Source organism: Primulina tabacum, chromosome 10 (assembly GCF_025594145.1).
Source record: "Primulina tabacum isolate GXHZ01 chromosome 10, ASM2559414v2, whole genome shotgun sequence".
In the NCBI taxonomy this organism is placed as follows: domain Eukaryota; kingdom Viridiplantae; phylum Streptophyta; class Magnoliopsida; order Lamiales; family Gesneriaceae; genus Primulina; species Primulina tabacum.
The window spans coordinates 33782868-33799429 of record NC_134559.1 but is presented as its reverse complement, the minus strand read 5'-3'; the positions used below and the strand labels follow the sequence as shown (position 1 = coordinate 33799429).

General features: G+C 38.0%; 1 protein-coding gene across 2 annotated transcripts; it reads right to left on the bottom strand.

Moving 5' to 3' along the window:
* Window positions 1-496: 496 nt before the first annotated feature.
* On the bottom strand, window positions 497-3743 carry LOC142505975 (zinc finger CCCH domain-containing protein 11-like). Of its 2 annotated transcripts, none has more exons than XM_075619112.1 (8): window positions 3348-3743; window positions 3134-3218; window positions 2782-2922; window positions 2567-2667; window positions 1688-1876; window positions 1407-1537; window positions 1225-1321; window positions 497-1019 (listed from the first exon to the last, which is right to left on the bottom strand). In XM_075619112.1, exons 1-8 carry the CDS (start codon window positions 3516-3518, stop codon window positions 861-863), a joined length of 1074 nt encoding a protein of 357 aa, XP_075475227.1. In that variant the 5' UTR covers window positions 3519-3743; the 3' UTR covers window positions 497-860. The 2 variants fall into 2 exon arrangements, with proteins under 2 accessions (XP_075475227.1, XP_075475226.1); XM_075619111.1 differs by having other exon boundaries at window positions 497-1005.
* Between the last annotated feature and the right edge of the window lie 12819 nt (window positions 3744-16562).

Sequence of the window (16562 nt, the reverse complement as noted above, 5' to 3'; positions counted from 1 at the left end):
TCAGTTAAATAACCTCGGTCAACTTTATTTTATTTTTTTTAAATGACTTTTTCAAATATATTTGAAATACTAGAGGTCATTGTATATTTGAAATATAGAAGTAATTTTCTTAAAAAGAGATATGACGGAAGTTAAAAAGTAAAATAGCCAGGGAAAAGTTAAAAAGTCTTTTTGGCATGTTGCTTGGAGATTAACCTTCAAAATTCACGTTATATATAAAGAGATATAGTTTAATAATTATATACAAAAATATAAAAACAATATTAAGAGGTTTAAAATAATTTTTTTTACTTGAAAATTATCCCCACGACCATCATTAGATACTTCAATTTGTGTGTATCTATACTATATATTAAGATAACCCCTCCCTTATTAGCAGGATTAAATTACACCAAAATAATATTACTATTATAAAAAATATTTAGTAGACTGTATGAGGGCACTGGTAGTACTTGCGCTTTAGTTGGAACTTATCACGTGGGGAATGCAATTAGCCTGAAAGCCAAGGATAGGAATCATAAATTGAACAGCAAAAGGAAAGAGAAAACAATCGAATTCACAATCAGAAAGAGCTTGTGACAAGGAACTCAGCTCAAACCAGGACCAAAACGAGACTACTCACAGTTGGCAAGATAATCGACCTGACAAAACTTGTTATCGACGCCCCGGTGAAAACAAGACCTCAGTTCTTTAACAAAAGGACCTGAATTCAGCTGCTTTCCGTGATTGAGCACTATTTAGGAGTCGAGTCGAGTGAAAAATGTGATTTTAGATGGTGTTCTGCTGAGTTCAGGATCAAGCATTGTCAAATGGTTCTCTGATTTGTAATGCTGTTCTCGAAAGACTGGCTTCCAGTTCCATTAGTTCATCCATGTCAAGATCATCATCATCTTCGTCGTCGTCGTCATTATTACCATTATCATTGTCATGTTTAGGATTATCTTTTGAGTCACGTGTAGTTGAAGTGGAAGAACTAGGCCCATCCATGGCTTGATCATTGTTGACCTGAACAATTGAGTCTGTTGATCAAATTTGTAGGAAAAAGCAGAGATGACTTCATTTATTTACAAATAGTAATCGTCATTCAAGCTAGTTGGATGTTAGTCAATGGTCACAAAATGACTTCATTTATTTAAATCGAAAATCCATGAATTGCAAAAATAAGATCAGGAAAATTGGCCACACTCAAACAAACGAAACAAGAACAAAGTATAGGAAAGATACGTTTTGCTCCAGATCTGGTTCTTCTCGCTGGTATTTGTCGTAAGCCTCAGCATCATCAACAAACAAGCTAGAATCAGAGAGAAAAAGCTCGCGACCACTGTGACACAAGGCAGAAAATATTGATTAAATACTACACCTACGGGAAAATAAAAGGATCCAAGCATTCAATCAAGAAGACTTACCTCATGCGGTCATTCTTAGCTCTCTCTGCCCTCTGTGCAGCCAGACCAGCTTCTCTCTCCTCCATCTTTTTCTGCTTCCATTGCATGAATAACTCTGGGGTCATAGGTGTGGTAGTAGAAACCTTCGCTCGCTGCCAACCGAGTATCATACCATATAGCATAGAGTTAAAACGAATAGTTTGAGTGAGTGAGGAAGCTAAGGAACTGACAGAAGTACAAAACATGTATATGACATAAAATTGCTGATGAAAACAAAACTTGTTACTGCGTCGTTAGATTACCTGGTTTTCTATCTCCTCCTCTATTGTTAGTTTATCAGCTTCCTCTTCTAAAAGAGCTTTCATCTGAGACTTTAAAACATATCCAGGAGGAAGTGCATGTCTGTAATGGCATTCTTTACCTCCATTTGGGCAAACCCAAAACCAACCATACTGCTTTTTTTCCACTGCTTCCAAAAAGTGTTTACATACCTACAAGGAATGAGAAGAAAAGGCATGATAGAATTTGTTATTTAAAGTTGAAAACAGAGAAACAAATGAACAACGCATGGCAAAAAAAGAAAACGAAAACATATTTCAGAATGAAGCATGTTGTATACCAAACCAAGTACGCATTAGCCTTCTTTCACCAAACTAGTAAACATTTTTTAATTTCATTCATGTAATAAAATAAATTGAACAAATTATGGAACCCAGACCATTTTTCATAACCAAAAATGTCCATTCACAGGATGAGTCGAAAAAATCCACTCTGTTTTCTGCATCTTCAACACAGCCTTCATTATTTAACTAATTTCTTTATCAGGATGATATTCATCCCAATATTCTGCAGTACAATTAGAGTTTTAAGATTGAGCACTCTAATCTTCATGCAACTCTTAAGTTCTCATCCCATATATTTTATATGAAAGACCAAATGATACATGCTTGTCATGACAGTTCATAAAAAAATAGAGAAATGTCTTATCTAGCCATCACGTGAATATACACAAGCTCATCCTCACAAATCATAGACTCATGTAAATAATGTCCATAACTAACCCACAGTATGACATTGATAATAAATTATCATGCATGAATCAAAACATCAACCAAAGGGAAATGTAAAAATAGTTCCATGCAAAAATTCATACAAAGGAAACCAATCAAACAAACACTTACAATGTCAGTAGGCTTATTTTTGTTGTACTCATTGCTCTTGGACTCGACAACCTTTTCCAATGTCTCTTGATCCCAGTCCTCCATTGTTTCCTTTTCATTTTCTTTGTAAAAAAGAAAAAGAAAATGATTAAAAAATATTGAAAATTCAGGTCAGGAACTATTAGAAAATAACTGGACATAATTGAATGCTACAATTAAGACATCAAGACCAAAACCTTGATCGCGCTTATCACTATAAATATCGATCTTCTCGCCTTTCCTCTGCACATTCAAATCATGGGAGAACTTGCATTTGAAACCTTTTGCGCATTGTCCTAACTTAAAATGCTCACAAAGTATTGACTTCGGATCCACACCTAAATGCAACACAAGAAATATAAGCCACCCAGGTATCCTCACCACCACAACAAAAGTAAGTACACAGACACACTCTCATGCACACCATCACCATAGCAAAATTCTTCATATCCTTACAAGTGAATAGATCAAACTAAATTATATCGATACCAAATAAGACAACAAATATGAATAGTGGCAAACAAAAGCAAATAAAAGAAAGAAAATTACCAACAGGAACTTTAGGTTGTCTGATAGCAACTTTAAGCAACTCGTTAAGCTCTTTATCCCTCGCCAGCTCCTCCTCTTTCTTCTTCTGTTAATTTTCCAATAAAAAATACACATATATAAATTAATCACCGTCCAAAGAAATAATCATCAAACATTCAACAATACAATATATCCAGATACAAACGCAAGTAAAAATTATACATCCTTGCTCGACCTGGGCATTGATCTTGGTAGCATCTGCTTTAGGCTGAACCGATTGTTTGAGAGACTGCACATATTTCTGCACAGACTTCGACTTGTTCTTGTTCTTAAGCCCGAAAGTCTTGTCTTCGACTACCTTCTGCTTCTTTGCCAAATCCGCTTTCGATTGCTGCTTCGGAGGCATTCTTCTCACTAATTTGGCTCCTTAATTAGGATTTCTACCACGATATTTAAGAAATCGGATTCTTAGATTGAGTGTAAATGGTTGAACGATAAATAATCCGGCGTCTGAGAAACTGGTGCGGCAGATGTGGAGGTGGAGGCGGCGGCGGAGGAGGCGGGGCGTGTTTTTGAGGCGCGAGGGTTCCGTGCGGTGAGCTGAAATTATTTGGTGGAGGTGATTGCAACTGAGGGGGAAAATTTGTAAAATATTTTTGGTCTAACTATTTATTTTAAAAAATAATTTTTAAATAAATATTTGAATAAAGTTCAAAAATAAAATATTCTTTGTAGAATCCAAGCCAAAATCCAAAATAAAAACCTTTTAAAATTTAATAAAAATATAAATAAAATATTTAATTCATTTCTTCATGTGATTAATCTGTTTTCATTAATAAAAAGAAATTACATTATTATTTTAAAAGTCATTATCTGAATTTCTTAAAACTCTATCACATGATTAGTCGAATGGATGGGCTACAGAGGGTTGATAAAATATATTTTCCAAATATTCCCAACAATTTTACGTACTATGATTATATTATTATTTATAAATAAATTAGAATTTTAACATCGCGTGTCAATAATTTATATAATTTCAATCAATTCAAGTAATTTAATTTATTTTTATATAAAAGAAAAAAAATAAAGCTTTTAGCATCATATCACATAGTTATGCACCACCAGGCTCAATGTAAGGTACAAAATTAAGACGACGTAATTCAATTGCAAGCTAATCTAATGAATATGAAAAATGATTAATTAAACGATTGTAATGACATAAAATAATTGTGACATGCATGATTTTATGTTAAATAGGATTTTACTGTCATCATGTATTAAAATGTATTTTTAAGGATTATTCGAGTTGCGATCGAGGAATGGAGACCGTTGACTGAAAAATGTAAAAATGTTTTTATTAAATAATTTTTTTTAATTATTTAAAATATGATTGATGCTTTTTCATATTTTTTAAAATAAGGGGTTATGAGGTGATTTTATACGTCGGGATGTAAATTTTATCGGTGTAGGTTTTTCAACAAAAATGCAAACGTTTTGACAACCCGGCTAATAAATTCACAAAATTATTTAAACAAAATTATTTTTAATATTTTAATTAAGCACTAATGGGCCTAATTAACTACCTTAATGGGCCTAAGCATTGTTTGTAGATTAATTAAGTATTAAAATTACAATTTCACCCCATTAAACCCTACAACCCACGCCCCACACACCCCATCAGATTTTAAAATTCCTCCCCAAGCGCACACACGCACACACGAATAATTTAGCAAGGTGAGGCCACAATTTCTTAAGGATTTCAGCCTAGGGTTTTCTTTACCACCATTCTTCGCATCGCCATCGAATATTCATGCGTTTAAAACGCAAAGGCATGCCATACATCTACTTTTCTCGTCTATCACATCGTATTATTGTGTTGAATTACGATTGCATGAAAAGCATGATGTTCTAATGAAAATTTTCGTAATATTGCATATACATGTAGTAATCTTATGATTTTATGTTTCAAATTCATGTTTTTATGTGTTTAAGAGGGCTGTCATGATTAGGACATGATCAAACGTTGTTTGCACGATACTAAGGTTCTAGAACACCCACCAAAACGTCGTACAACAAGTAGCAAACAAGCTGGAACAAAATTTCTGTCAAGGTGAACTAAGTGATCGATTTTGGGGTGAGGCTTGGCATGGCTTGGCACCACTGGGGAGGAGTCTTAGCAAGCTAGGACTCCACCAGAGAGCAATAAGGTAGTCGCGCCCTTGACAGCAGTGCGCAGGGTTAAGGCTCGGCCAAGGGGGCTACGGGCTTGGCTAGGGTGATTCCTTGGGGTCCTAGGTGGGTGCACTAGAGGTTGTTTCAAGGGTTGGGGCGATGGCTAGGTCCTAGGCTTGAGTTTGAGGTGTCCATGCCAAGTGGGACTCTCGGCCGCAGCTTGCACTTGGGAGTGTGGCTTCGGGTTCGAGCTATGGGTCAGGTCCTTAGGTTCTTAGGGTCCAGTAGGGCCCGGGGAGAGGCTGGCTCGGGGTTGGTTATTGAGGACTCGAGCTTGGATCGATGAAAAACCAACATGGCTCAAAGATGGCTTGAGCCATAGGTCTAGGGTTTTTAAATTGGAAAATAAATTGAAACATGGCTCACGGGGGTCGAGTCATGGTTCCCGAGGGCCAAATAATTATTACAAGTCTAAGTTTTAAGTTTAGGAATTTTATTTTAAAGTTTGAAATTATTCGGGATTAAAATACATTTAAAACGAATAATCATGAATTAATTAAAAAGTATAGTATTTATGCTAAATAAAATAATGGAAAAATTAATTTAATCTTAAATAATTATTTGGGACATGTCAGAGTCAATGAAATTAAGAAAAAGTCAAATTCGAAGAATTTTACGTCCAGGGGTAAAACGATATTTTTACACTTAGAAATTAGTAAACGTCATGGCAGTGCTCTAAATGGTGTTTTATATGTTAAAATGATTATTTTTAATTGTTATGGGATTTTATGATTATTTTTGGAATTTTTGATGAAACGATAAAGTTAAAATTTATGTTGCATGATTGTTTTTAAAAGAAAGGGATATTAAATGCATGATTTTTTTTAAAGTGATGAAAATGTGAAATATTGGAGGAGGTGAATTAATTGTGTCTATTGATGATATGGGGATATGAATGGGAATATCGTGAGAGAAAAGTCCCAGAGGGATCCCATTTATGGGAGAAGGCCCAGGGAGAGCCCATTTATGGGAGAAGACCCAGAGGAAGCCCGACGATCATATTTTCATTCGATGAGGATAGGCCAAGGCTCAGTTGACGGGTGAGAGTTTCGTACATTTCCCCACCACCTAGTACTGTGGTTACATGTAGATGGATCCATCGACTTTATGAGAAAAAGGAAAAGTCACAATTAACGATCTGAATTCAATAAAAAAGAAAAATGTATATGCTTATGATGAAAGAATATATGATATGAAATGATGAAAAGGAAAAATGTTGAGGTTTAAGTTATACATGTCATGAAAATGTTATTTTACATAAAAGTAATTTCACTATTTCTTGTGGTTTTATACGTATTATTTGTTATAAAGATTATGGTGTGTTGAGTCTTTAGACTCACTAGGTGTGATAGATGCAGGTGATTATGATGTTAATGTTACTGGAAGTCTGTATGGTTGACCTGACTGGACTGAAGGTGCACATAACCTGAAGACCAGCGCTTCTATATTTTCCGCACTTATGATTTATGTTTAAGATTTGGTTAAAGATTTTACGACTATTTATTTATGCTTTTTAAGAGGTTTTTGAGAGGTTGTTAGTTGATAGCGACTTTGCTATTTTTAGGATTGGTATAAAGTTTGACGATTTCATAGTTTGACTATTTCCTTTGTTTTCAAATATTAGTTGGTGGTTTTATAATAAAGAGGGTAAAAAAATATTTTATATATTAAATTAAGTAGTTCGGCCGATTTTAATTGAAAAAAAATTTCTAGTACTTTTTAAGCGAAACGAATAGCAAACGTTTCAGTTGGTATCAGAGCAATGATTCTGTAATGCCCGAGATTTTTATCATGTTATGCTGAGATTATTGATTTTGAATTGATGTTATTATAGACGGACCACTCCGAGACCAAATTGGGCAAAGCATATGAATTATGCAATTTTTGGACAGAACTATTGGAGTCCGAGCGGTAGGAAATGACCGCCCGAGCGCCAATGTTGAACAGGGATATGTTTCGGACAGAACATCTCGCGCCCGAGCGCCGACCGAGATGCAAGAAAAATAAGACACGTTGCTTTAATATGCAGCTTGAAATATATATACCTATACACTTCATCCTTCAGGTTTAAAAAGAAGAAAGAACGAGACACTTCAGGGAAAGCTTCAAGTTTTAACTCCAGAATTTGATTTGTGGTAAATCCGTCCGTTCGATTTTCAATCCGACTTCAGTACACTGATTCTTTCGTTACATGCTTCAACTGGACGTAAGTTTTATTACGTTTTGATATGATTTGAAATTATGATACTGCCAGAATCGGATATGATTCATATATGGTGTTTCTGATATGTTAGACATCGTATAATCGAAACCGGATTGAAGAACGGATACCGTATAGAATTGTTATGATTTTACGAGTTGATTTGATTGAGAATTGATATCATATTTGTATTATATCAATTATGAGATGTTGGAATTGATATCTGACTGATATGGTATTGCTGGGTACATTGAGACTGTACCGTTATGCCGTTGAAACAGAATTTGATTAAGTTCTGATTATATCCAGTATTGATTGAGTGGTGTACTGATATTATACCCCTTGATATTGTCATTGCCAGATTGAGTATCGACAGATTTTAATCCGAGACTTTGACAGAATCAGATTGAAAGAAAGAAATGTATAAATCAATGTTGATCTGGGATTGCACAACTCGAGTTTGATTTAACTTGAGTTTCCCAAAATCACATACTGAATGATTATTGCATTGATAGTTGCAATTCTCAAGATTGATCTGCTTAGTCTATTGAATTATAGCAAATCATGTACTGAGTCGTGGGCTGATGTGCCTAGTCTTCGGCTGATTCGCCAAGACACTAGATGTTTGGTTTATATCGATGTCGCTTAGGAGTTGATTCATTCCTATCGCTGAGATTCGATATATGTGCCCATGTCCAGGAACCGGGATCCCTAGATTAGAGATGAGTCAAGTCTGAAATGACGTGTCCAGAGTTATTTACAGCTTTATATCGATACATGTCTTTCTGATTTGATACATGTTATTGATATCTGTTTCATGCTTCTATATCTGTTTATATGATTGCATATTTACATTGTTTATACTGGGATGTATTTCTCACCGGAGTTATCCGGCTGTTGTCTTGTTTGTATGTGTGCATGACAACAGGTGGGGCAGGATCAGGATCAGGATCAGGATCAGGAAGAGGATGAGAGATTACAATTAGCGTGGAGATCCGGACTTAGAATAGATTGATTTTCAGTACTTGAGATAGTGACTGAACTTTAGTTTGAGATGAATAAATGTTGTACAAGACTTGTACTTTTGTATTGACATGTATATCAGATTAAGTACATTACGTTTCCGCATTTGCATTTTAAAGAAAAAATTTTATGTCCCATGTTATTTAATTGTCATATTGATTCTTAATAATGATTAAGAACACGAATTAGGTTCGGGTCCCCACAGCAGGTGGTATCAGAGCAGTAGTTACCTTAGACTGAGATAGGAGTTAGTGAGCGGGGTAGAATGAGTTTTGTTTCCTTGCTTTAGAATGCTAGCATGCTTTACTGCTTTATATAATACATGTTTACTCGACTATCTGATTGATTGGTAAACATGTGTTATTGAGAATGAATCAGAACCGATTCTTGATCAGCAGTAAGATGATCAAATGAGGATTGAAACAGGTTTGTTGTATTTGGTTACTAATCCTTTTGGTAATCAGATATGCCTCCCCGAAGAGTACCAGAATAGGGTAGTACATCTGCAAATCCGATGGATGTGACAGCAACTCCGATGGAAACGTTACTGAAGAGGTTTCAGTCGTTCAAACCGCCAACTCTGAAAGGAACGGAGACTTCTGTTGACTGTGAGTGTTGGTTAGATGATATTGAGATGCTGTTTGATTCTTTGGATTACACAGATGAGCGCCGAGTCCGATTGATAGGACACCAGTTGCATGATGTTGCAAAGAACTGGTGGATTACAACAAAGAGAGCGTTGGAGCATCGAGGTACGACTATTACTTGGAATGTATTTAAAGCTGAGTTTTATCAGAGATTTTTTCCAGTGTTGTACAGGAAAGACAAAGGGGCAGAGTTTGCCAATCTGAGACAGGGTCAGTTGAATATTGAGGAGTATGTGGCCAAGTTCTCTACCTTATTGAGATTTGCTCCACACGTGGCTGAGAATGACGAAGCCGTTGCCGATCAGTTTATCAATGGATTGAATCCCGAGATCTTTACATTGGTAAACACCGGGTGACCGAATAACTTCACCGATGCCCTGAACAGAGCCAAAATAGCAGAAGCTGGTCTGATGAGACAGAAAAGAGCTTCATTTGTTCCTCCAGCACCGAGGCCACAACAACCTCCTCCCAGATTTGAGGGTGGCAGCAGCAGTGGTGAAAAGAAAGATTTCTTGAAAGCCCGAGGAAAGCAGTTCAAGAAGTCAGGAAGCAGTTCCTCTAGCTCTTGGGGTTCCCGACAGAGCCAGAGCTATACCAGAGCTTACTGCAGAACTTGCGGAGGGAGGCATCCCACAGAGCAATGCCAAGGAGTGTTTGGTAGTTGCCACATCTGCAGACAGTTGGGACATTTTGTGAGAGTGTGTCCACATAGAGGTTCCCAAAGATCCGGGGAACCGAATCATCGGGATCAGCGGCACAGAGTGATAGACGATCAGCTGCTGTTCACTCGTTCCAGCCAGCACCAGCTCAGTCACAGCAGAGGCCAGGAGGAAGCCAAACAGTGAGCCAGCCTCCTAGACAGCAGGCCAGAGTATTTGCTTTGACAGAGGAGCAGGCTCAGGAAGCACTAGATGATGTTGTTGCATGTAACTGTTCTTTATGTGGTTACCCTGCTTATGTATTGATTGATACCGGTGCTTCTCATACATTTATTTCTGAGAGATTTGCATTGAGTCATGCATTGCCTGTTGAGTCATTATCGTCTGTAGTGTCTGTCTCTTCTCCTTTGGGGACAGGTTTGATATCAGTGAATTCTGTTAAACATGGTATACTACAGTATGACGGGCATGAGATTGAGCTAGATTGTATTGTACTTGGGTTGTCTGATTTTGACTGTATTATCGGTATTGATATGCTGACCAAGTACAGAGCTACTGTTGATTGTTTCCACAAGATTGTGAGATTCAGATCGGATATGACTGATGAGTAGAAATTCTACGGTAAGGGTTCTAGATCTAGAATTTCTTTGATATCCGTATTGTCTATGACTCGATTATTACAGAAAGGAACGGAGGGATTCCTTGTCTATTCAGTTGATTTACTGAAATCGAGTCCATCATTGGCTGATTTGCCAGTGGTATGCGAGTTTGCTGATGTCTTCCCAAATGACATTCCGGGTTTGCCTCCGATAGGAGAGATAGACTTCAGCATTGAGTTGATGCCAGGTACAGTTCCGATTTCTAGAGCTCCGTACAGAATGGCACCGATTGAGTTGAAAGAGTTGAAAGATCAGTTAGAAGATTTACTAGCAAAGTGTTACATCAGACCGAGTGTTTCGCCTTGGGTAAAAGGGATCGATTTTAGGTGCCCGAAAGCACAACGGAAGTTCAAAATATTGATTTTCAAGAGGAAAAATTTCGGCCACCTATGTACTAGTGTTGTAGCATATACAAAAACACAACTATGACATTCATAGGGTGTAAAGAAATCATACCTATCAACCTCTTGAGGTTGATGATGGCTCCAACTAAGGTGTAAACACCTTAGCTCTTGATGGGATGACAAATCTACAAGCCTCCTCCTTTCTCCAAAATTAGGCTCACCACCAACTAGATAGAACCCTTCTTATTTTGCACTAGAAAAATAAGAAGATTTTTCAAAGAGAAGAGATGAATTCCTCAACAACTTGAAGAACAAAAGGAGAGAAAAATTGCAAGGTGAATTCCTCCTAAATTTCGGCCATATCATCATAGAATGAAGGGGAGGGAGACTAGTCTTGGTAGTGTAAAAAGCTAAAACCACTTTTTGCATGCCAAGCCTTGATTGTTGAAAAAGATGTCTCCCAACTCTTCATCTCCCATGCATGCAATTTGACTTGGGCTTGTAACAATTACAAGGTCCATGGACTTTATTTAAATGTCTCAAACATATTTGAGTCCATTTAAAGTTTACTTGATTTTACTCAAGCCCACTAGTTTAATAATTATTTCTAATTGGACTCTACAAGGCCCAATGTTATTTAATTAATTCAACACTTGAATTAATTTAATTATTTGGACTCTACTAGGCCCACTAGTATTTAATTAATTAACACTTGAATTAATTTAATTTAGTCCATAATAATGTTTATGAAAATCACAATTTTCAAATACATTATCTATTTGGCCAACTTTTAAGTTAGGAACAATTTCATAAATTAAAAGTTACATTTCCCTCATAGATGTCATACTTCTATTTTTCCTTACGCTTATAAACTCATTTATAAGCCGTTCAACACATTGAACTATTTTATTTCTCAACGGGATCTAGAAAGCTAGTACTTGTGTGGCCCTCAATGGTTCATTGATACAATAAGCCGTGTGTTCACATCTCCATGTGATTCGGACTAAACATGTCCTTATTCAAGCATACCCCAATTGCTCCATTCTTACTTATCAACTCCTTGATAACAATAATGTCAGAACTCAAGTCTGATAGTACCCAACCAATCATGTTAAACGCCTAGCAACATCGCTTACATGATTCCCTAGGTATCAAATGATAGTGCCTGCAGGAACCATTCAATTATCGTTAGCGTACAGTACGGTCCCTTCAACTCATATATCCCGATCGATTCGACAACCATTGGTTTATCGAGAGTTGTCAATGAATCGATACTATGTGTCATGTCGTAGCTGCATCGATGGTGTAATCTATGAAACCCCTTTCATAATTACCACCATACTCTGATCAGAGATTTCAACCTACATACACATGAGAACACATAGGATATCCATACCCGAAGGTAAGTGGTGAATCCCCGACTACAATGCATCGACTCCTATATGTTTCGACAGAACACCCAACCTTGCCACCTGATGACCCCATGAGAGTCGGTAAACAAGTCAAAGTGTAATTCTAGCACATAGAGTCTCAATGTTGTCCCGGGTCATAAGGACTAATGGTGTATAACCATAAACTAGGACTTTTCCACTCGATATGTGAGAACCACTTGGAAAGTCCTTTATGGAGGGTTGTTTAGTGCACTCTACAAGGAGCACCTATCTGCATGCTCGGACATCACAATGTCCCCTACCAATGAAACATGGTACTCACATCGCAGATACTAGTCTCGAACTCGAGCGGCCTATATCCTTCTTAGCGGCGGCTGAATCGACTAGGAACTGTTGAGAATATACAGTATTCCAATATGAGTTTCATGATACTCATCATATGAGCATCTCATATTCTTTCTACTATTTGTATATTCAAGGGCTTTATCTATGCAACTAGCATGGGTATTCAGATAAAGATGTGCCAATAATAATTTCAAATATTATTAAAATAAAGATTGTTTATACATAGAGTTTCATTGTGAACACTCGGTCAACACTTGGCTCGACGAGCATCTACTCTAACAATCTCCCACTTGCACTAGAGCCAACTACCCATATGCTTCAAACCCATCAATTCGCGATGATTCTCGAATAATGGTCCAGGTAAAGGCTTAGTTAGCGGATCAGCAACATTATCCGCGGAGCCGACTTTGTCAATCGTGACATCTCCTCTTTCCACGATCTCTCTGAGGATGTGGTACTTTCTCAATACGTGTTTGGACTTCTGATGAGACCTCGGCTCCTTTGCTTGAGCAATGGCTCCCGTGTTGTCACAAAACACGGGGACAAGAGCAACTCCATTAGGAATGACGCCCAACTCTTGGACGAAATTCCTTATCCAAACAGCCTCCTTTGCTGCAGCTGATGCAGCAATATATTCTGCCTCAGTGGTGGAATCCGCAGTACTGTCTTGCTTGGAACTCTTCCAAGAGACAGCAGCACCATTCAGCATGAATATGAACCCTAGAGGTTGACTTCGAGTCATCGATATCGCTTTGGAAGCTAGAGTCAGTATAGCCTTCCAATTTTAGTTCTCCACCCCCATAGACCAAGAACAACTTATTGGGCCTTCTCAAATACTTGAGGATGTCTTTCACAGCTTTCCAGTGTGGAAGACCAGGGTTGGATTGATATCTACTCACTACACTTAGTGTAAAAGCCACGTCAGGACGTGTAGATATCATCTCATACATGATGCTACCAATCGCAGATGCATAAGGAATGCTTGTCATCGCCGCTATCTCTGCATCTATCTTGGGAGACATAGACTTGGATAGGGACATGCCATGTCACATTGGTAGATGTCATCTCATGGACTCATCCATCGAGAACCGCTTCACGATGGTATCAATGTATGTGGACTAGGTGAGACCAAGCAATCTTTTTTATCTATCTCTATAGATCTGTATTCCCAATACAAAAGATGCTTCACCCAAGTCCTGCATCGAGAACTTACTCGCTAACCATATCTTAGTTGATTGCAACATCCCTACATCATTCCCAATGAGTAGAATGTCATCAACATAAAGCACAAGGAATGTCACAGCACTCCCACTGACCTTCTTATATACACAGGGTTCCTCAGGATTCTTAGCAAAACCAAACTCTTTGATTGTACTATCGAATCTGAGGTTCCAACTCCTAGATTCCTGCTTTAGACCATAAATAGATCTTTGAAGTTTGCATACCATATGCTCACTTCCGATAGATGTAACCCTTTGGGTTGAGACATGTAAATCTCTTCCTTAATATCCTCATTAAGAAATGCTGTCTTAACATCCATCTGCCATATCTCATAATCATACCATGCAGCTATGGCTAGCAAAATCCTTATGGACTTGAACATTGCAACTGGAGAAAAGGTTTCCTCAAAGTCAACTCATTGTCTTTGAGTATATCTTTTTGCCACCAATCGCGCCTTGAAGGTCAATACCTTCCCATCCGCCCCAAGTTTCCTCTTGTAAACCCATTTACACCCTATGGGAACAATTCCCTCAGGTGGATCCACGAGATTCCACACTTGGTTCGAATGCATGGAATTCATCTCAGATTCCATCGCTTCAAGCCACTTGGATGAATCGGCATCAGATAACGCTTCCTTGAAGGTCCTTGGATCACATCCATGGATAAGCTCATCATGGCCCTCTTCAAGAAGTAGACCATACCTCATAGGTGGTCTCGAGACTCTCTCGGATCTTCTAGGAGCTTGTATCTCCTCTCTTGGCTCTTCGGGTGTGGGTTCTATAATTGTGGGTGTCTCTCGAACCTCTTCGAGTTCTATCATCTCCCCTTTTCTATCCAATAGTAATTCCTTTTCCAAAAAGGTTGCATTCCTAGAAACAAACACCTTTGTTTCTTGGGGATGATAGAAGTAATATCCAACAGAATTCTTTGGATATCCGACAAAGTAACATAAAATGTATCGACTATCAAATATGTCTCCCACTACCTGCTTCACATAAGCAGGACACCCCCATATTCTAAGATAAGAATATTTGGGTGGCTTACCCATCCATATCTCATATGGAGTCTTGTCAACTGCCTTTGAATAGACTTTGTTCAACAACAGTGCCGCTGTCTCAAGCACATATCCCCAAAAGGATGGCGGAAACTCCGTGAACCCCATCATAGACCGAACCATGTCCATCAAAGTCCGGTTACGACGCTCCGAAACACCATTCAACTGTGGTGTAGCGGGTGGAGTCCATTGCGAGAGAATCACATTCTCCCTAAGATACTCTTGGAACTCGGCACTCAAGTACTCACCACCTCGATCCGATCGAAGTGTCTTGATGCTTCGTCCCAACTGTTTCTCTACTTCACTTCTAAATTCTTTGAACCTTTCAAAGGCTTCAGACTTGTATTTAATCAAATACACATACCCATACCTCGAAAAGTCATCGGTAAAGGTGATGAAGTAGGCATGTCCATGCTTAGTGGTGATGCTAAGCGGACCGCACACATCGGTATGGATCAAATCCAATAACCCTTTGTCTCGCTCCACATGGCCCTTAAAGGGAATTTTGGTCATCTTTCCTTTCAGACAGGATTCACAAGTCGTGAGAGTATTAATATCAGACATATCAAACATGCCCACTCCCACTAACTTGTTCATCCTTCTTAGGGAAATATGTCCTAATCGAGCATGCCATAATTGTGCCGAATTTAGAGTATCTTGTTTTCGCTTGTTTGTTGTTGTTATTGCTTGGACATTGTTCAGTGGAATATCTTTCAATTTTAAGTTATAGAGATCGTTTTCAAGTTCTCCAGTACCAGTTAAACATTTATTCTTGTAATGTTGCAAACACATTTGCTAAATAAACAAGAATATCCATCTTTATCTAGCATAGAAATGGAAACAATGTTTTTCACCAAGTCTGGTACAAACAAAACATCTACCAAAAATAACTTAAAATCATTGTTTAAATACAAGCAAACATCTCCTACGGCCTTGGCAGCAACCCTTATTCCATTGCCCATCCTCAAGAAGGTCTCACCTTCCCTGAACCTTCTACTTCTTCCCATCGCCTGCAAATCATTACAGAGATGTGAGCCGCATCCGGTATCCAATACCCAAGAAGTAGAGTTAATTGAAATGTTTACTTCAATATAGAACATACCGTTTCCAGAACTCTTCTGGGCCAGATATTCCCTGCAATTACGCCTACAATGTCCAGGCTTCTTGCAGTGATGACAGATGTCAACAGTCTTGTCAGCCTTCACTGGTGTGGCTGCCACAACGGGATTCGGAGCTTGCCTCTTCAAGGGCACGTTCTTCTTGGGACGTTGGAAAGAACGTTTCTTTCCCTTCCCAGGTGGACCAGTCTTCGTACCAGATGAAGAGCCCACATAAAAAACCGACTTCTCATCTTTCATAGAAGCCTGCATATAACACTTGACTTTCAAGTCATGGTCACACCATTTCTTGTAAGTCTGCAATTCCTCAGGAGTGCAGTTAGTCGGAGCCTCAACAGGGAACGACTTAGTAAGTGTATACGCTATCCTTTCCGAATTCAAGACGATTTTTCGGATTTATTAGCCAATTGAGGTAATTAGGTCCGGTTAATACGTGTTTGTCGAGTATTACAGATAGCGAATTGCGAATCGAAGACATTGTAAAAATTGTATTGAAAAGTATAACAGATAAATGTTAATGACTATTTTAAAATATTTAGTAAGATATAAAGTAT